The 20,441-nt window shown below is 41.5% G+C and overlaps 1 protein-coding gene across 3 annotated transcripts in view; it reads left to right on the top strand.

Annotated features, from left to right (window-relative positions):
- The window catches only part of GNPTAB (N-acetylglucosamine-1-phosphate transferase subunits alpha and beta), an 88,131-nt gene that overhangs the window by 28,754 nt on the left and 38,936 nt on the right, over nucleotides 1-20,441 (top strand). For 2 of the 3 annotated variants that reach the window (XM_074326216.1, XM_019732104.2), the window contains exon 2: nucleotides 16,402-16,487. Coding sequence is in view for 1 of the 3 variants with exons in the window: in XM_019732104.2 (XP_019587663.2) it covers nucleotides 16,402-16,487 (86 nt within the window). In the remaining 2 variants the exon portion in view is untranslated. Of the gene's footprint in view, nucleotides 1-16,401; nucleotides 16,488-20,441 lie in introns of those variants that run through there. The other variant, XM_074326217.1, reaches the window with a different exon arrangement.

Genomic DNA, 20,441 nt, shown 5'->3' with positions numbered 1-20,441 from the left:
ACACGAGCCCGGCCTTTCTTGACCTGCTCTTAGTTAATGTGCGATGAAGTAGTTCTGTCAGACTGTAAATTCCTGAGAGGGTCCAACAACAGGTTTGGGAGGTTTCGGAAGCACGGGTTTAATAGATTTTGTACCCCTCTGGATATACACTTTAAACATATTATTGAATGCAACAACCCTTTGGTTTAGGGTGGATAGTTATTTAATTATCGACCCTCTGATACCGTATTCTTTATCATAAGCAAGTGTGCAGTGACGGTGAGTGGGTCAGAACTGGGGGAGTACACGTATGTGATTTTAGAGTACACCATTTTTTAAAAGAAGTGTCTAGCAGCTGGGAGAAGAGTTGTATTTTAAAGTCAGAAATCTGACTCCTTGTGTATATGTATGATATATATATATATGGTCGCAAAAGGTTTTAAGATTAACAGAATGATTTTTAGAAATGCCACAGTATACATTTGCTTGAAGTCTGTACCCATGCTGGATTGTAAGCTCCATAAGGAAAGGTACTGTCTGTTTAACTACCTACTGTAACCCTGGCCCAGGCAGTAATACTGTGCAAGTACTGCCACAGTATGCAGTCTAAATATTTGTTTAATGAATGAATGAATGATATGGCATGATTTCCAGGCACTTTTAGTAGTTCTTGGTCTAGGGGCTGATAAAAATAAATTTAATAAGTACAGGTGAGAAAGTGCCTGGGACTTGTAAGTGTGGAATATGTAACTAATATACCACCTGCTGTTCTATCTTTGTTTTGTGTGTTGCAACTTAATATAGTGAATGTGTCTATGCATAGTTAAGTCTTATTACTGATAGATACTTTTTTTGGCCATGAGTAATTTAAATTAGCTGTTTATTAACAACCCTGCAGTGTGAAGGTGACTTAAAGGAATCCTTTATTAGACTTTTTCATTTTATATATTCAACATCTGGTCATTTATTTACTAAAAGAAAGACCTTTTTTATTTTTCAATTACAGTTGACATTCAATATTATTTTATATTAGTTTCAGGTGTATAGTATAGTGGTTAGACATTTATGTAATTTACGAAGTGATTTCCCCCTGGTGAGTCTAGTACCCACCTTGCAATACTCATAGTTATTGTAATATTATTGACTATATTCCCAATGCTGTACTTTACATCCCTGTGACTATTTTGTAACTACCAATATGTACTTTTTAATCCCTTCACCTTTTTCACCCCGTCCCCCAACCCCTCCCATGTGGCAACCATCAGTTTTGTTCTTTGTAGCTATGAGTCTGTTTCTGTTTTGTTTGTTCATTTATTTTGTTCTTTAGACTCCACATATAAGTGAGATCATGTGGTAGTTGTCTTTCTCTGACTTATTTCACTTAGCATAATAGCCTTTAGGTCCATCCAGGTTGCCACAAAGAAAAACATTTGTCAGTCTTGAAACGGCGACAGATCTTAAAGTTTGGAACAGACAAAAGAAATGAGGCAAAGAATGTTAATAGGTGACATGGGAGGTAGAGACACTAGCTCAATACCACTAGTATATCGCCTGTAGTTAATTTCTACAGCACAGTGGAAAGAAAAGCTACCGGATTAGGCAGATCCGGGTTTGAATGCTGATGTCTGTATTCATGATCATGATAATAGCCAATACACGTGCCAGGCACTCTCTTAGCTGCTTTATTTACATTAACTCATTTAATCCTCACATCACCTCTGTGAGATGGGTACTGTTATTATACCCATTTTACAGGTGAGGAAACTGAGGCATTTGCACAAGTTAGTCCATCCAGTTCATGGTACAGCTGAGCTTTCAACCGAGGTAGTATATGACCCCAATGGCTGTACTTTTAAGCACATCTCTTTATGGTCTGTCAAACAGCCCACGTTGTCCCTTGTATGATCTTGGAAAGGGTACTTAACCTCTCTGAACCTCTGCTTCCTCATCTTTAAAATGAAGGCAAGAATACCTTCCATGCAGGTTTGGTATGAGGACTAAATAAGACCTGTGTATAAAGTAATACACACAGTTCCTGGCCCGTGAGAGACTCTCATAAAACAGTAGTAACTGCTGCTGCTATTATTATCATCATCAACTGTTTTATGTCTTTAATCCTTATTTTGAAATAGAATACTCTCATCATACAGTGGATATTACCAAGTTGTTAATAACTTCACTAATTGTAATGGATAAAAGGACTATTATTTATCATTATTAACTGTGAGTTCATTAATATCTTTCTTCCCCCACTCTTAGAATAAGTGGTCTTGGTTCCTACTTTTTGATAAACCCTTTGTACACTCATCCAAGTTTTGAGACAGAAAAGGGGAATTGAGGGAGGGATGTATTTTAAAAATACATTTTAAAAAATTTGCCTTTCGGGGTGGCTGGTTAGCTCAGTTGGTTAGTGTGGTGCTCTTAACAAGGTTGCCGGTTCAATCCCCACATGGGCGACTGTGAGCTGCACCCTCCACAACTAGATTGAAATAACTACTTGACTTGGAGCTGATGGGTCTTGGAAGAACACATTTAAATAAATAAAAGTTATTAAAAAAAAAAAGACATATACGCAAATATCCATACAAATATTACTTAAAAAAAAAAAATTTCCCCTTAAGTTTAATATTGATTCTCCACAGTGTTTTCTGGAGAACCCCTGCCAACTCTGATCAAACAAAAGCAGAGCTGGATCCATACCCACAGGGAGGGCAGTCAGGGTGGGGGGGTCTAATTTCCACTGAAGTCCATTACCTTGGGGTGAGAATTTGTCTGTAAACTGTGCAGTTGCCTTGGGCAAATCATGTGGCCTCTGGGAGTCTAGTTCTCTCATCTACAAGTGAGGGCACTAGATTGACTGTGCTCTTAAGATCCTTTTTGTCTCAGAAAGTCCTGATGTAAATATTCATCCTCTGTTGTTGATATTGATACTTTAAAACATAGCTTTTGAAGTAAAAATTTCAGGGCCATCATTCTTTGGTTGAATTATTTATATACATTATTTTTATACAAATCTACAATCTCTCATCTGAAACTTTTGGAACTACTAATTTACCTGAAAACATCAGAATCTTTTACAGTGGAACATATGCCTGTTCACACTCAGTGAGGAAAATAAAGACTATAAATAACTTCAAGTCAGTTTAGACTAAGTTTTGCCACCAGATAAATTCAGGTCAGGTCAAATTTTGCTGCCAAATAGACACGGAAAGATCTTCACAGTTGAGAGCTTTTTGGAGTTCAGAATTGTGAATAGAGGGTTGTAAATCACTGTTGATCAGATTGAAAACTGGGTCCAGCTCACGTTATGTTCAGCCTCCGTGACCAGTTAGTTTCTCGTACTGGCCCAATTTCAAGAAAGAAACTAGTTACCATGTTTGTACTTGAGTAGTTCAGTCATTGAACAGAAATATTTTGAGTGTGTTCTTGGCCAAAGGCAACAAACAGGTGAAGTCGAAAGAGACCTGGCCTGAGAGTTGGGAGGCAGCCTCTGGCCTGGTTCCGGCGCCAGTGATGCTCAGTGGTTCCCAAACTGCGTCAGTCCAGCGCCTCCTGGGTGGGGGCAGCCATTCTTACCTGTTTGGTATACATTTCTTTTTGGGGTGGAGAAAGGTTTCATTGTTAAAAATAACGTTTTAAAACTTCTAGATTTCTAAGACCCCCCACTTTAGCTGTAATGTTGTATGAATATACATTTATTAGGTGTTTAACATGAGAAAGCATGAACTATAACGGAGTTTGTGCTACAGAGAAAATGCAGGTGGCCTCACAGTCTTTTTTTAAATGGTCTCTTTTGGGGGTGGGATTGCGAGAAATATGCAGCCCAGCTAACTGTCAAAGCAGTGACCTGGTCATATTCCCTGCTGTATTCATAGCACCCAAAATGAATGAATGGAAATGATCTTAATGACATCCCTTCAAATTCATTTCCAGTATAGGTAAGTTTTCTGTTCTGATGCAGACCATCTGTAGCTAACCTTTTCTTTCTCAGACATGATTCGTCTGATTATACTCTGTATGGTAGAAGGTGGTATCTGGGATACAGAGAATTATGGCGCATCCTTGACCATCTTTGTCTAGTTGAGATGAGGCTGTGATATACACATGGAGAACAATAAAAGGGAGCAGGCAATTGAATGACTGAGTAGGTACCCACTAATCACTTAGAAAATCAGAGGAAGGGAAGAAAATTATGGAGTGAAGCATCCTAGAGGAAGCTGAGACTTTTAGAAGGAGGCAGGAGCCTTTTCTTTTTGAATCATTAGTGGTTTAAAACTGCTGCTGGTATTAGCAGCACGAGGTTGAGACAGAATTCCAACTCAGACCTGGCTTCATAAAAGAGAAAAGGTAGTGTTTTTGACTTGTGTAGTTGAAAAATATAGGGTGAAACTTCTGGCAGGCTTGGGTCAAGGTGCTCAAATGATGTCATCAGAAGTCTCATTTTTGTCCCTGTTCTTCCCCTCTGTTGGTTTAGTTCTAAGGCAGGCTCTGTCTACATCGGAGCAAAGATTGCTGCCAGCAACTTCAGCTTCTGGTCTACCATTTAGTAAGTCAGGCAAAGAGAGCTTCTCTGCCTGCTCCTGCCAGCTAGACCCAGAGTGGCCTGCCCAGCCAGGTCACGAGGGCCCTTGCTATTCACCACCTGGATCTTCCCCAGAGCGGGGGGAGTGAGCGGGGCCATCAGTCTCAACTGAGCCACATGATCCAAGAGGGGGTTCCCGGAAGGGAAATCACAAGGCTGTTATCAAAGAAGGGCGAGAGCAACAGATGTCCTAGACACTGGCTGGAGCCAAAACCTATTTCCTGTCCTTGGGCTTCACATTGACAGTGTGACTGCGATCGCTGTTAGCCCTTTACTTTGTTCTAGAAGATGTAAAAGTGGGTTGTTTCCATTTTTAATATCTTATAAATTTCGGTATCTGTGAAACTTGTCTTCTTGGATGGGTGTATTAATACGGAGTTTTGTTAAACACAGCTCAAGTGTGCCCTCATAAATCTTTCAGTAACGATTCAGCATATATCTTTAATGTGGTAATTTGATAGCTGTATTTGGTTTGACTTACTATGAGGTCTTACTTTGTTGATCTTGTTAATGAACTTTAGCATCTAAGAGAAAAATCTTCACCTGAGCTTTTTGCAGCACCTGGTACTCCACACATTTGGAAATTCTCACTCCTTTCTTTACGAAGACCACCCTCCCTGTTCTCCTTGCCCACTCACTGTTCCTTCTGTCTTCAATGCTGGGATTCCCCAGGCTTTGCTCCTTGGCCATCTACTCTCATGGGGGATGTCAGGTTTCAGACCCTGGGCCAGACATTTGTGATTCTCCAATCTCCAGCTGCCTCGCCAACAAGCCTCTTAATGAGAGACAGATTAAAAGCATACACGTTTATTTAATCTAAGTTTTACATGATGTAGGAGACTTCATAAGGAAATGGTTAACCTGAGTTTTTAATGCTAGGTTTGATGAAGACTGGAGAGTCGTGATAGGACGTAAAAGGATATGAGCTAAATATAGAAAGCTGGGGAAATGCAGTCCTGCTCATTCAGAATTCCTTTCAGCGTCCCTCTGTCTTCGGAGAGAAGGACACTCCTTTCCTCTAGGTGCAGAGAAGGCACCTCTAATAAAAGGTCTTAAGACCTGCTTCAGGGACGGTCAGAAAATTCTTCCTGCAGCTGCTGTTTCTCAGTTCCTTCAGCGTGAAATATTCCTGATGCCAAGGTAGCATGATTGGGGGTAGCATGCCCTGCCTAGCAGTGCAGAAAGGCGGGGTGCAGGCTGATTCCAGCATGGCAGCAACCTCTCCCTGGTCCTCAGAGTAGGTAGCCAACCAGCCTTTCCTGTTTCTCAGGTGGGAGACAGATGTGGCACCCACCCAACTGCACGGACCTGCAGTGGGCTCTCTTGGTCATGCCACTGAGTCCTTTTCCTGGGCTTGAGGTGATGGGAAAAGAGATTTCCACCCCTCCCCTTTAGATGCGGTGGAGCATGATTCCCAGAATGCCAGCAGCTTCCAAAAACCGAGTTTTCAACCACCTCCTCAGGAAACTTTGCATTTTCTTGGTTCAACACTTCTCTTTGAACTGTGGTGTCTGGCATTGTGGAGCCTTAGAAGAAGCCTTTCTTTCCACCATGCACAGCTTCTTAATGCAGGTAGCAGTTAATTGAGCTTGCCCAGGAGATGAAACTCATTTGCCATTTCTGTACTCAGCATCCTGAGCACAAAGGTGGTATCCTTCTTATCTTGGAATCCCTGTGCCACAGCTGAGCGCTGCCTGCATCATCCATTCACTTAGTACGGTTGTTTGAGCACTGTGGGAGGCCGGTGGGCATAGAGCAGTGAGCAGAGCCCACAGGTTCCTGCAGACACATTCAGACATTAAATGCTACTTAACTAACAATTGGGAGAAATGCTACAAAGAAGAGGGTGTTGTGGGAGAGACCAGCAGTGAGAACCCAACTCAACTGGTGGCTGGGTCAGGAGAAGCTTTCTTTATACTGTTTGAGTTCAACTTTGAAGGGTCAGAATTGCCCCCAAGAAGCACTTGGCAATGTTTGGTGACATTTTGGGTTGTCATGACTGGGGGTGGGGTGGGATTGGTGCTACTGGCATTTATGGGGTGGAGACCAGAGATTCTGCTAAATATCCTGCAATGCACAGGACAGCCCCACAGCAAAGAGTTTCCAGCCCAAAATGTTAATAGTGCTCAGGCCTTGGAAACCGTGTGAAGGGCTTGAAGTTGGGGTACATGTGAGAAGGTGAACAGAGGCCCATGTGGCTGGAGGGTGGGGAGCAAGAGGAAGTGTGGACCTAGAGGAGATTGGTGCGTTGGTTGTGCCCTGTTCTCAGCACTTGGTAGAATAGGTGTTCAGGATTTGAGTGTTTGTCCTGAGAACAATGGGAATACCATCCAAGGTTAGTACCTTGTTTCCCCCAAAATAAGACCTAGCCGGACAGTCAGCTCTAATGCGTCTTTTGGAGCAAAAATTAATAGAAAGCCCAGTGTTGTATAAGACTCAGTCTTCTAGTATAATAAGACCGGGTCTTCTATTAATTTTTGCTCCAAAAGGCTCATTAGAGCTGATTGTCCGGTCTTATTCTAGGGGAAACACGGTATGTACTGGCATCCAGGGGCTGGAGGCCAGGGATGCTGCTGGACATCCTAGGATGCACAGGGCAGCCTCCACAACAAAGAGTTGTCAGGCCTTAGATGTTAATAGTGCCAACGTTGAGAAACACTGAACGAGAGGAAGCACGGATATCTGCAGGACAGAGTGGGAGACTTGGACTAGGCTGGTGGAAGGGTGTATTAAGAGAAGTGGACAGACCTGAGACCTTTAGAAGGTAAGACCTCCTGGTCTTTTTGTTCCATTATGTGCCAGACATCCTTGGGATACAAAAATGAGCAAGATAGACAAGTTCCTTTGCTTTCCCAGATCCTAACTATAGGTGCTCAATAAATATTTGTTGAATGAATACTTATAAAAATTTATTTATTTTTGCTCACTGATTGTGATTGAGCCTAGAGAGGAAAGGTGGTTTAAATGAAACACCTAAGGTATAGAAGGCACCTTGCACAGTGCCTGGGGCCAGGTGTGTAGTAAGTGCTAATTAAATGCCAGGTGTCCTCTCCCAGGACTGTTCTGCCCTCGGCCACAGTGATTCTCATGGAGACTGCAGCAGGAGACCTACCTTCTGGGTGGATGCAGGTCATGCTGGAGAGTATGTTCATCCTTCCTCAGAGCAGAAAAGTTCACAATGATTACTTTACCTGAGTGGGCTTTGTTATGGTTGATGTGAAAGCAGAGGGAGCAAGTGCATTTTTAATTTACTAGCGCTGGCAACTTACAATACCATATGTTATTCTAGTTCTTTCTAAAAGGTAACAAACAAGTGTAGCTGTAACAGGTTATAAATATTCATGTTATATCTTCTGAAGTTCTTACTGTCCTTTAGATTGATTGTTCCAGTCTTGGGATCCGCATGCAGTGTCTTTAGCAGGTGATTAGTCAGCCTCTGTGTGATTCATTTGTGTACTCAATTAAGCAGGAAAAAACAAGTGAGCTTTTAAAATGTTACAGACTAAGTCACACTTGTGCAGGAAGAGCCAAAAGCATTCTACCATCAGACTAAAAACCATATTGTCCACTTTAAAGTTGCTTCCTAAAATTGTTTGTTTTAGATTCTAGTTTTCTCTTTCCACATTGATAATACCTTTCCCCCCTTTTCACCTCGTTTCATTAACTTTACTTCCGTCTCTGATTAATTCCAAATTGGATAAAGCTTCTTTATCAAAATTTCAGAAGGTATTTATTTGGTAGAAAAATGCAGAGATGTTTGCTCTGGGCCAGCTATTCTGCTTTCTAGAGACAGAAAGATGGTTCAGTTTCTTTCTGCTCTTACGGAATTCACTCTCCCGACAGGGAGATGGCCAAGCAAATAGACAAACTTGCAATGCACTGTGAAAAGTTAAGTTGAAGACATAGGCATGGGTGTTGGGCACAGTTTCTCCTACATCTCAGCTTGATCTTGAAGGAGATGAGATGGCTGAGGGAAGAAAGGCCCTCCCCCCACCTTTTTAAAGTGAAGGATGCCATAGGTGTACTGGTAGGTGTGGGAAGCACTGTCACCTTCTAGGAACAAAAGTAGTTCTCCAGGGCCACCGCCTTCCAGGATTGAAGCTGGAGAGGCCGGCAGTGGCCAGTTTACGACTTGTCTAGTGCGTGACGCTAAGAAACTTGGATTCATCCTGAAGAAAATGGGGATCATTCAAATGATTTGAAGCAAGAGAATGATGAATCAGGTCTGTGTTTAGAGGTGAATTGCAGGTGGAGGAGACTGGTAGCAGGTGGCTGTCAGGCATAGTAGGAGTCGTGGTGAAAATGCCACATTGAGTGAGGCTTCAGAATAGGCAGACTTTCCATATTGATTTTTATAATTGTACAAAGGCCTGAAAGAAAGGTGCCTTTGTGTTTGGAAACTGGCGTTATATATTGCTTATTTATTGCTTGACTTTGGGCAAGTCTTTTTATTTATCCGCAGTGTGAAGGAATTAGGAGGTGAGGCGGTGAGTAGGTCATGAGGGTGCGGCCTTCATGAATGGGATTAGTGCCCGTACAAAAGAGACTCCAGAGACTCCCTCGCCCCTTCCACCTAGTGAGGCAGCACAGCTGGAAGGCAGCTGTCTATAAACACGGAGGCTGGCTCTCACCAGATGCCAAGTCTGCTGGCACTTTGTCATCTTCGTCTTCCAGCCTCCAGAACTGGGAGAAATAAATTTCTGTTGTTTATAAGCTCCCCAGGGAATAGCATTTTGTCACAGCAGCCTGAAAGGACTAAGACAGGAAAACAGAATGAGCATGCTTAATCAAATGTGATGAGGAAACACTTCTGATGAGGAGATTTGACTTCCTGATTGGTATCGAAGGAGGAGGAGGGTTAGTAGAAAAGATAAGGCTTAGCATATCCCTAAGATACATGTATTGGTCTCTCTCTCAGTGTTTTTAAATGCAAAATTAATTTTGTGTTCAGAAACTGTGAAGAACCTTTATAATCTAGAGATATTATAAACTTGAGATGATTATCAATGTGTGAAAAGCTCTGTCAGTGTTAGAGTTCCTACTGCTTGCGGCTAGAGAGCCCCAACCTCTTAAGGTTTACGGGGTAGCATGTCCCATTTCTTTACTCGGAAAATTGAGAAAGGGACGTGAGCTTTTTACAGAGAGAGTTTTACGTCCTTATGTACCTAGGCTTGCTGTTGTCTCTTTATAATCCTAGCCCTTTAGCTTTACCTTGACTGTCCGAGAATGGAGCCAAGCGCAGAAAGTTCTAGAGGAAAACCGTGGAGTGATAAGCTATTCCACGATGTTTGCCTTGTGAAACTAGTATTCATTCATTCTAGAATGTTCATGGATTTTGTGCCAGGCACAGTGCATGGACCTGGGAATAAAAATAAAGAAGAGGTCCAGTTCCAGGCTTTGAGTTGCTCACGGAGGTGGAGACACGTGTTTAAACAGTTAATCCTGCAGCATTGTAAGTGCTGTCTTTAAGAGACATGTGAACGGCTTGTATGAAGGTATTGTTGTACAGCCACGTATGACTTTCACATCTCATTTACTTATCAAAACAGTCTTGTGAAATAGTTGGTAAAAATATCCTCATTCTACAAAAGAAGAAATTGAGAATAGAGAAGTGCCCTAGATTTTATTGTTGATAAGTGCCAGATTTAAACTCATGTCTTCTGACTGTACAGCTTATGGTCTTTGCACCATATACCTGTTCTCTTCTTAATAATTACCTTCCTCCTTTCCTTAATTCGGGAATTCCTCCGATACAAAGGATTATGGGCTTTCATCTCATTCACTATTATTCTGCCACAGGCATGAATCTCTCCTGTCTGGGATCATACAACTCTATAATAAAAGTGTATACCGGTTTTATAACTTTAAAAAGTTTATCATCTGAAAATTTTAGCATTTGTCTACACAAACCAGTTAAAGGACTGTTAGACCTGCAAATACTGAGGAAAAAGGCAAATTTATTATGTGATTGTGGTCATTTATAAACATGCTGGGGAAACATTTCGGAGTCGTTGAATTAAGGATGATAAACATACCAGCTTCAGAACCAGTGGAGAGACAGTGGAATGACCACGTTCCTAAGTGTGTATTTGACAAAGCTGGATCTGTGTAAGGAAGCGTCAGAGGAGGCCTCCTGATGAAGCCGAGAGAGCCTGGGCGAAGCTAACCAGGCACATGGGCTCCGGAGTTGGGTTGATTCAAATCTCAACCCTGTCATGCACTGCCCTGTGGCCTGGAGCTTCTCTTGGGAAAATGACCCATTTTTCTCCCTCCCTCACAGTTGGCCCCTTGTTACGAGGATTCATTGGGGAAGGAGTGTTTGGCATGATGTGTATACCCACCCCTTCTCCTCTACAAACAACACATTAAAACTGACTTTGGCTGCCATTTTGTAAAAACTGATCGACAAATGATCTTAAATACCTTACATGCCATGACTATTAAAATGGAATCTTAAAAGTGATAAGCATTTTTAACTAGTACAATAAACTACCTTCAGATGATTTTTACAATTCCTTATTAAAAACATTTTTTATGAGGTATTTCAGAGCTCATGTGGTATTTTAATAAATAGTATTTCAGTTCACTGTGTCTTAAATTTTACAGACAACCTTCCCTTAGTAGCAGGGAAAAGTAAATACTCTGAGGAGAATAGTGTAGATAGGAGGTGGGGGGGGGGCGGGGAGGGGGGAAATAGCTCAAAATGGCAAGTAGGAAGTTTTTGTAGGCCGACATTGTATCTGTAAAACTTATGTCAGTTTTCCATATTGCTCCATAAAAATGTTGCATTACTACCAATGTAATGTTTTAAATGTCTTGCCATTATAAAAATGATGGTTCAGGAAAATACGCTTTACCAGTGACTTCTGGTATTTCCAGCATGCTTTTTATACCTTTTACTCGCCTACGTCATGTAAGAATCACTCTCCTGCTACAGCAGCACAACAAAATGACAAGATAGATTTTGTACTTAAGTTCATAGGGGAGGAAATTGAGGCCTGAACATTTGTAACTTACCCAGCGTTACACAGCTACTGGTAGGAGAACTGGGAGGTTCTTCTAGGAGGTGTCCCAAATCCAGTCTTTTCTTATGTCACCCCTGCTGTAACCAGCTATTTGTTAAGATTATGGTATACGGTGAAATGTACTGGGTATGAGTTGATGATAAATAGAATTTTAAGTAGTTCTCCACCTTGAAGCAATTTATAACTTGATTGGTCTGACAAGATGCTAACATGAAGTGAAAGGTAAATATAACAATAAAAAAGCTAAGTGGGGGCGGATGGGTGGCTCAGTTGGTTGGAGCTCGGGCTCTCAACCACAAAGTTGCTGGTTCGACTCCTCGACTCCCGCAAGGGATGGTGGGCTCCACCCCACCGCAACTAAGATTGAACACGGCACCTTGATCTGAGCTGCCGCTGAGCTCCCTGATGGCCCAGTTGGTTGGAATGCGTCCTCTCAACCACAAGGCTGCCAGTTCGACTCCCGCAAGGGATGGAGGGCTGCGCCCCCAGCAACTAACAACAGTAACTGAACCTGGAGCTGAGCTGCACCCTCCACAACTAAGACTGAAAGGACAACAACTTGACTTGGAAAAATCCCGGAAGTACACACTGTTCCCCAATAAAGTCCTGTTCCCCTTCCCCAATAAAATCTTAAAAAAAAAAAAAAAGAAAGAAAAAAAAATGCTAAGTGCTGCAAGGCAAGAAATGTTGTTACAAGGCAGTGGGTCATTTGGATTTGCAAGTTACCAGTAGTGATAGAGATAAAAGTTACTCAGTTCTGAGAAGGAAGCATTCAGATTGGGCTGAAGAAGATGGGGAGGCTTTGTGAAGGAAGAGACTTGATAAGTGTTTCTCAACTTGTCCAAGCTCTGGTCTGTTGTTTGTTGCTAATAATGGCTTAAAACAAGATCCCATGGGAAGTTTAAGTCTTTTTTGGTTTCTTTGTTGTTTGGAAGGTATTTCTATTTTTATGGCTTAACCCAGGATAAATAATTTGTAATTGTCCATTGAAATTCCTGCTTTTTTCCATCCTGGGTAGTATTAAGAAAGTGATCTGACACTAAACCTGAGATGAATTTTATTTGATTTACAAGCCTCCTTTTTGATTTCTTACGTAGCTTGTTACTCATTCACTTTAAAAAGAGTTTGGCAAGATTTCCATAATAGGGTCTAGTGGGCGATTGATTTAAGCAGAAAAGGGAAGTGGTTATGACGGAAGAGAATCTAGTTTAAATGTTGATGTGGTTAGAACCAGGGCCAAGACCCAGAGGAGGCCGAAGATGGGAAGAGACATGGAGTTGACACGGAGGCAAGGGCACCATTTGCACAGCTCTTCACCTCCTTTAGTCATGCACTTTTAGGACTGGAAGAGGTTTCAAAGATGATTTGGTCAGACCTCTTTCACTGTAACGATGAAGAAACAGCCCAAAGAGACTTAAGTAACTTGCTCAAGAGCGCTCATAAAAGTGACAGAGCTGGGGTGAAAACCTGCGTTCCCTGAGTCATAGCCCAGCTACGTCCCCTGAGAGCTAAGTGTGCAGAATTCTGGACTAGTAGGAACGTACCTGAAGGTGTTAGAGAGGACCTTTGCTATGATTCTTGTTCTTTCTCATACACCAAAGTGATTTGGAGATGGCGAAATTAATTTATCTGACGAAGGAAGACATGGTGTGTCAGCACACAGCATGTCAGCGTTTCTCAGCCGTTTATGAAGTGGCCCTTGCATGGTTTCTTGCATGAGCATGCATGGCCCTTGCATGAGCTCAGTAAGTTGATACAAATTGATACAATTATATTATTAAAAATAGATAACATATTCTATGTTCAACGAAGTAGATGGCATTTTATAGCTATCGGTATGTGCCTACCATTGGCTTTGGTGCTGTATCTGGTACTGAAAGCAGAGCTCATTCCACCTCCTCTAGGAATTTGCAGTCTAGTTGGAGAGGCTGGTCGTATACATGTGTAACCTCTAATGTACCGTGACTAAAATGGGAACCTGGAATCCCACCAGCTTTCATCCCCACTACGCCTGTTCCCTCCTGTGTCATTAAGTGGCCCCACTCTCTCTTCAGTCACTCATACCAGATATACTGAAAACCTAGCAGTCACCCATGATTCTCTTCTCCTCACTCCCTATCCAGTCTGGTTGCACATCCTCCAGCACACACCTTGTTCTCCAGCCGAACTGCTGACAGACTCCTCCTGTCCATCCTTTAAGACACTGTTTCTTCAGGGAAGTCTTTTTGGTGTCTTCCTAGAAAGGGTCAGGTGCTCCTTCAGTGCAGCTATAGCCATCAATAAACCTCTATTAAAAATCATTGGGGGGGCCGGCCCGGTGGCTCAGGCAGTTAGAGCTCCGTGCTCCTAACTCTGAAGGCTGCCGGTTCGATTCCCACATGGGCCAGTGGGCTCTCAACCACAAGGTTGCCGGTTCAATTCCTCGAGTCCCACAAGGGATGGTGGGCTCTGCCCCCTGCAACTAAGATTGAACACAGCACCTTGAGCTGAGCTGCCGCTGAGCTCCTGGATGGCTCAGTTGGTTGGAATGTGTCCTCTCAACCCCAAGGTTGCTGGTTCAACTCCCGCAAGGGATGGTGGGCTGTGCCCCCTGCAACTAAGACTGAAAGGAGAACAACTTGAAGCTGAGCTGCGCCCTCCACAACTAAGATCGAAACGACAACAACTTGACTTGGAAAAAAGTCCTGGAAGTACACACTGTTCCCCAATAAAGTCCTGTTCCCCTTCCCCAATAAAATCTTAATATATATATATATATATATCTCATTGGGTATTATTACTTGAAGTCAGAGAACTTAGCTTATTTCTCTTTGTAAACCTAGTACAAGGCACATTAGACCCTCAGTTTTTAAATCAGTACATTTTAAAATCAGTTGTTTTAAAATTAGTACATTGAGTGGGAGAACTATTAGTTGAATCTGTGGTGTTTTTGAAGCATGCCAGTGAGGTGAGGTGGTAAAGGTAGGCAGAGGCCAGATCTTGAAAAACCTGAATGCCACCCAAAGAAATGAGCAGTTGTAGAGGGGCACAATTACAGAGGCCTCCCCTGTAGCCAGATGTTGTCAGGTGACTACCTTCTGCCCAATGAAAACAGAAGTGCAGCTTCCAGGAAAACTCCTTAGAGAAGGGGGACGTCTTTCCCTTTCCCTCCTTTCTGCTGGCTAGGATGAAATCTAAATGACGGGGACTCCCACCGCCATCTCAGGGTAGCAAGGCCATGTCCTCGGGCTGGTGGAGTAGGAAGCTGGAAGAAGCCTTGGCAGGAAAGCGGGCATTCCAAGGAGAGGAAGAGAATGAAAGAACACATTTAAAGGTCAGAGAGAAAAGGATAAGCTGGCAAAGGAGACTGAGAAGGAGTCACCAGAGTGATGGGAGGAAAACCAAGAAAGTGGTTCCTTTAGGAGGAACTGGGCAGCCACTACCAGTTGAGTAAGCTAGAGATCAGGGAAATGTCACTGGATTTGACAACATGGAGGCCTTGGCAAGGACACTGAAATGGTGAAGGCAGAAGTGATGGGCTGAAGAGTGAAGGGGAGAGTGGCAGATGACTCGAAAGATATTTGCCTTTGAAAGAGGCAGAGAATTTAGAGTAGAGGGACTAGCTGGAGCGAGGTATGGAGTGAAGAGAAGGTTTTCCTGAGATACTCCTGGAATATGTTTATATGCTGATGGGAATAATCCATTGAGAGGAAAAGAGCAAGGAGGCAAGGTGTTGAGAAGGTGAGTTGATGTGATCCAGAGCAAATGGGCAGAGATGGGATGTTTGCAAGGAGGAGGGACACTTCCTCTGTGAAAAAGGGAGCGAAAAAGAAAATGGGGCACATGTAGGTAGGTTTATGGATTTGGGGTGCAGACATGGGGGAGCTCCTATCTAAAGCCCTTTGTTTTCTTCTGAAATATTTAGCAAGGTCATCAGTGAAACCTCACAGGTAGTGAGGTCATCATCCCCCATATCTTGTCAGTCTCCCGTTATAGCTTGTGTTCTTCTGTGCTGTGAGAAGAGTCTGTCCCAAGTTTTGAATGGATCATGTAGCTGCCTTAAAATCCGTCAGTGCCTCTGCCTCCCGTGGCACACAGGCATCTCACAATCAGGGCCCAGGTTACTAACTGCTCCAGTCAAAGCCAACTGCACAGTTATCCTCGGGGACTCATCCTTGATGCTTCTCACCCTTAGAACACTCTTCTGACACTGTGCCTTTCTCTCCACCTGGCGAACTCGTTCTCTAAGGCCCGATTCTCACATCACATCCTTTTAAATCTCTTCGATTCTCCTTCCCTTTCCACAGGCCAGGAACTGTGGCATCTACTGTGTTTCCCCGAAAATAAGACCTAGCCAGACAATCAGCTGTAATGCATCTTTTGCAACAAAACTTAATATAAGATCTGGTATTATATTATATTATATTATATTATATTATATTATATTATATTATACCCAGTCTTACAATAAAATAAGACTGGGTCTCATATTAATTTTTGTTCCAAAAGACACATTAGAGCTGATTGTCCGGCTAGGTCTTATTTTCGGGGAAACTGTGTGTGTGTGTGTGTGTGTGTGTGTGTGTGTGTGTGTGTGTGTAGATACAGAGATAGATATAGATATAGATAGATAGATGTAACTATCCTTATAATGTAGCTTATTCATCTGGATTGAGCACTGTGTCTGGTATATGGCAGGCACTGAGTGAATGGGTGAATTTTGATTGCGTTACCTGTTTCTGTAGCAATTCTTAATGAAATGAAAGTTATAAACTCAGTATTTGATACAAATATAACATTGTTTCTTTTCCTTTTCTCTTCTTTTTTTTTCCGTAGGTGGTTCTGGAATGGAGCCGGGATCAATACCATGTTTTGTTTGATTCCTACAGAGACAATATTGCTGGAAAGTCCTTTCAGAATCGGTGAGATCAATTTTCGAGAGTAGCTTATGTGGACTCAAATGTTGAGTCATGAAATCACCCATGCTTTCAATATAGCAGTTGAAGGGGTCTTTCCAAGTTACAGATATGGTTTAATTCATTCAAGACTCCTCTCTCTGAAGAAACCTTGTAGTCCATCCTCACATTTTACAGATGGAAAATCCGACTCCCAGAGAGTAATCCTGCCTTGCAGGTTATTGAGTACTTTAAGTTACACGGTCTCATTTTACCCTTGCCCCAGTTCTGTGAGGGAAAGGTAACTCTACCCCCGTAGGAAGAGGAGACTGGGTAGCCACTCTGCAGCCAGTTCAGAGCCCTGGCCAGTGTTCACTGGTAACATCACTGTTGACCAGGGCCGTTCCCAAGGTAGCCACCAGGACGGGACCCTCCCTGCCCCTGTGGTCACCACCTCTTGCTGCGGGAAGGAGCACATACCTCATGGGTTGGTTCTTTTTGCTCCTTAAGGTCACGCTTCTTGGTGTAGCCATTCTTGAATACTGCCTTAACCTTTCTTTTCCTTGAGAGTTTTCCTTCCTCACAAGACAGACTTCAGAGTAGAAGCAATATTTTCCAGCGTCTTCCTTCCCTTTTTACAGCTAGAATGAATCACACAGGCTCTTTGGTTTTTTTGTCTATAGAACTATTACTTACATTGTTTTATATCATAAAAGAAATATATATCTGTGGTGAAAATAGTTCAGACAATACAGAAAAATAGGAAGTAAAGCCCCTCTCTGTTCCATTCTGAATTTCCCCTCACCCAGAGGAACCACTGTTAATGGATGTTTGTTTTGGATTCTTCTGCTGATTGCCATTCTAATTTAAAAAAATAAACAGTATCTGTTGACTCTCCTTTTCATTGTAATGGCACACAGCCAATCACTAGGGCAGGAAGCAAGAGGGGAGCAAAACAAATGTGGGGTAGCTACCAACGTAGTTAACCTCACAAAAGACCTTGATCTAAATGTCAGAGGCCATAACAAGAGATCCTGACTGCCATTGTTTCCTGAGAATAGGTCCCATAAATCCCTGTACTCTCACTGAACCAGGAAACCTAGTGAAACTACAAGTGACAATTGGTGTCAGTTGACACTTCTTGACAGTTTTCTGAGAATCTCTAGCCTACCACACCGATTCCTCGGCAACCCTTGTCCCCACTTAGAAGCACCTGCGTGTTTCTCTGTTCATCTCTTATGAGTGCCTGTAGGATTTCTGTCAAGTGAGAAGTTTTAAAAATAACAGTGCTTATTAGATGTATTCACTATTCTCGTCCTGACAGTTTCAATGAAGAACGGTTGTGGGATTTCTTGAGTCGACCTAAAGCTTTACTCTTTCCTTTCCCTTAAAGTGCCCTCCTTATGAATGGCATCCCTGAATTTGCTCCTTCAATGAAGATTGAATCTTTGAGTCTTACTGTTTTAGATCCTGAGACACAACTATTTCACAGTCTAGTACGGGAGATAGCTTGTGAGCAAGTATCTGGTAAAGTAGGGAAACTCTGGATCTTTCTCTTCGGAGCTCTTAAAACAGCAGTTTTCAAACACCCTGGGGGTCTGTGAAATCAAAACTATTTTTATAACAATACCAAGGTGCTGTTTGCCTTTTTTACTGTGTTGACATTTGCACAGCTGGTGGAAAAGCAGTGGTGGGTAAATTTTCCACCCTTCAGCCGGAATCATTGTATTCTTCACCACATATTTGCAGGGGGAAGGAAAAAGCTAGTTTCACTTAAAAATGTTGGTGAGGATGTAGTAAAAATTATTTAATTGTATCTTGACCCTTTGAGTAGACGTTTTTTTTTTGTTGTTTTTTTAAATGTCTGTGTGATGAAATGGGAAGCCATCATAAAGCACCTGACTGCGTGGTGATTGAGCTGCAACCTGAAGTAGCTCTTCTGTTTCATGGAACACCATTGTTGTAACTTGAAAGGACAAATCCAAGTATAATTACTCACACTTGGTTATTGGCAGGTATTTTCTTGACAGTGAACAAACCAATCCTGTCTCTTGAAGGAAAACAAATAATAGTACTTGTTCCCAATGATAAAACTCGAGCTTTTGAATGAAAATTAAAATTTTGGAAAACTTGTTTCCATCACTGTGAGCTTAACAACTTCACAATATGGTAAAGACTTCTTTGATTAGACTTGTGGCATCACCCAAAAAATCACATTCATCAATATTATGTAAGAAAATTAAGGAAATGTGTCATCATTTGGCAAATCTGCATAACTCGGTAAGCTCTGACTATTTTTCCAGATAAGCAATACATTGATGTTACAGAATCTTGCATGGGTAAAAAGAGACATTCAAAGTACAAGAAAGGCCAATGGATTATAATGTAAAAGCACAAAAAGTTCATTAATGTGGTTTCAGATTCTACATTGCAACTAATTTTTAAGAAACTGCCACTGTAGTGTCAAAGAAGAATACCTGCTATTATCTGAAAAGGCTATTAAAATACTCCTCTTTCCAACTACCTCATCTGTGTGAGCCTGGGTTTTTTTCCCATGTACTTCAGCCAAAACAAGGGAACAGACTGAAGACAGAAGATTTAAGATGCTTGCTTTCTTTTGCTAAGTCATTCAGGAGATTTGCAGAAATGTAAAACCATGCCTTCTCACTAATTTTTTTTGTTGTTTTGGATAATGTTATTTTCATTAGAAAAATTATTCATATGAATAATTAACATGTGAAGGGATTTATTTTAAAATGAATTTAATAAATGTTTTTTAAATGTCTTTTATTTTTGAGAATGGCAAATGTGGATAGTTATAATCTATACACAAAAACCTTTTGGGGTCCTTAATAATTTTGAGAGTATGGAAGGTCTGGAGACTAAAAAGTCTGAGAACCATTTCCTTAATGTAGTAGTTTTCACACTTTAGTTGGCACCAACCAGACTCCCATGGCAGGCTTGAAAAAATATGGTTTCTCCCCACCCCCAGAATTTCTGAGTCTGTAGGTCAGAGAGGGGCTCAGAGACTTCTCATTTCTCACAAGTTAACTGGTGAAACTGAAACTGCTGGCCTGGTCACCACACTTTGAGAAGTGTTACATTAACGGATTCTTAATGAAATATAATTTGCCTACTTCTCCAATTTTCACTTTAATAACATTGAGTTTTCCTAAAAAAAATCTCAAAATGGAGTCTTCTTTTTTTTTCCCCCTCAAGCATTTTTTGACTACCTATTCAACCTACTGTGCCTTTGCTGTGTTAGGTGCTATTGGTGTGGTTGTGTAAAGCCATGCTCTGAGGGGCCTCGAAACTTTTAGAAAGAAAACTAGCTTAGAAAATCCAGATGTTAAGGTCTAGCAGTTTTAATTAAACACGCTTGTTCTCTTTCTGAAGAATTTTTTTGTGTGTGTTAGATATTTCTTCTAATTTTAGATTGCATTAAAATATAATTTGATTTTTATGCAGAAATATTTCAAAATTGCCTTATTTTGATGATGACAAGTAAATGAATCATACATATCACATGTTCTAATAGATTTTAAAATACTGTAATGTTTATAGGAAGTTTTCATTGTTTTGCTAGTTTTTCTACAAGTCTTTTTAATATTGTTTACACTGAATGTAAAAAAAAAATCCATTCTATATAAATTATCTACTACTACTAGTTGTGAGGCATTAAGTCAGTCTGGGGCTCAATTTTATCATCTCTAAAATGTAGATGTTATATTAAGAGTGAAATCTCTAACAATTGTTTTGTTCTAAGATACTATTTAAGTTCTAAGTTTTCTTACCTACTTTATAGAATGTAGAGCCAAGGGACTATTAAGTGCCTTTATTTAAATTTAAACTAAACTGATTAAAATAAAAGTTGTATCACTGTCACCACAGCTTTAGTTTTGAGTCAGAGGTGACTTATATAGTCTTCAGCTCTAAGATAAAGACTCCCTTCTCATGTGGGAACTAAGATAGTGGTCTCGT

The sequence above is a fragment of the Rhinolophus sinicus genome, linkage group LG02, assembly GCF_036562045.2.
Source record: "Rhinolophus sinicus isolate RSC01 linkage group LG02, ASM3656204v1, whole genome shotgun sequence".
Classification (NCBI taxonomy): Eukaryota; Metazoa; Chordata; class Mammalia; order Chiroptera; family Rhinolophidae; genus Rhinolophus; species Rhinolophus sinicus.
The sequence above is the reverse complement of the archived record's forward strand: the minus strand, read 5'-3'. Positions and strand labels throughout refer to the sequence as shown.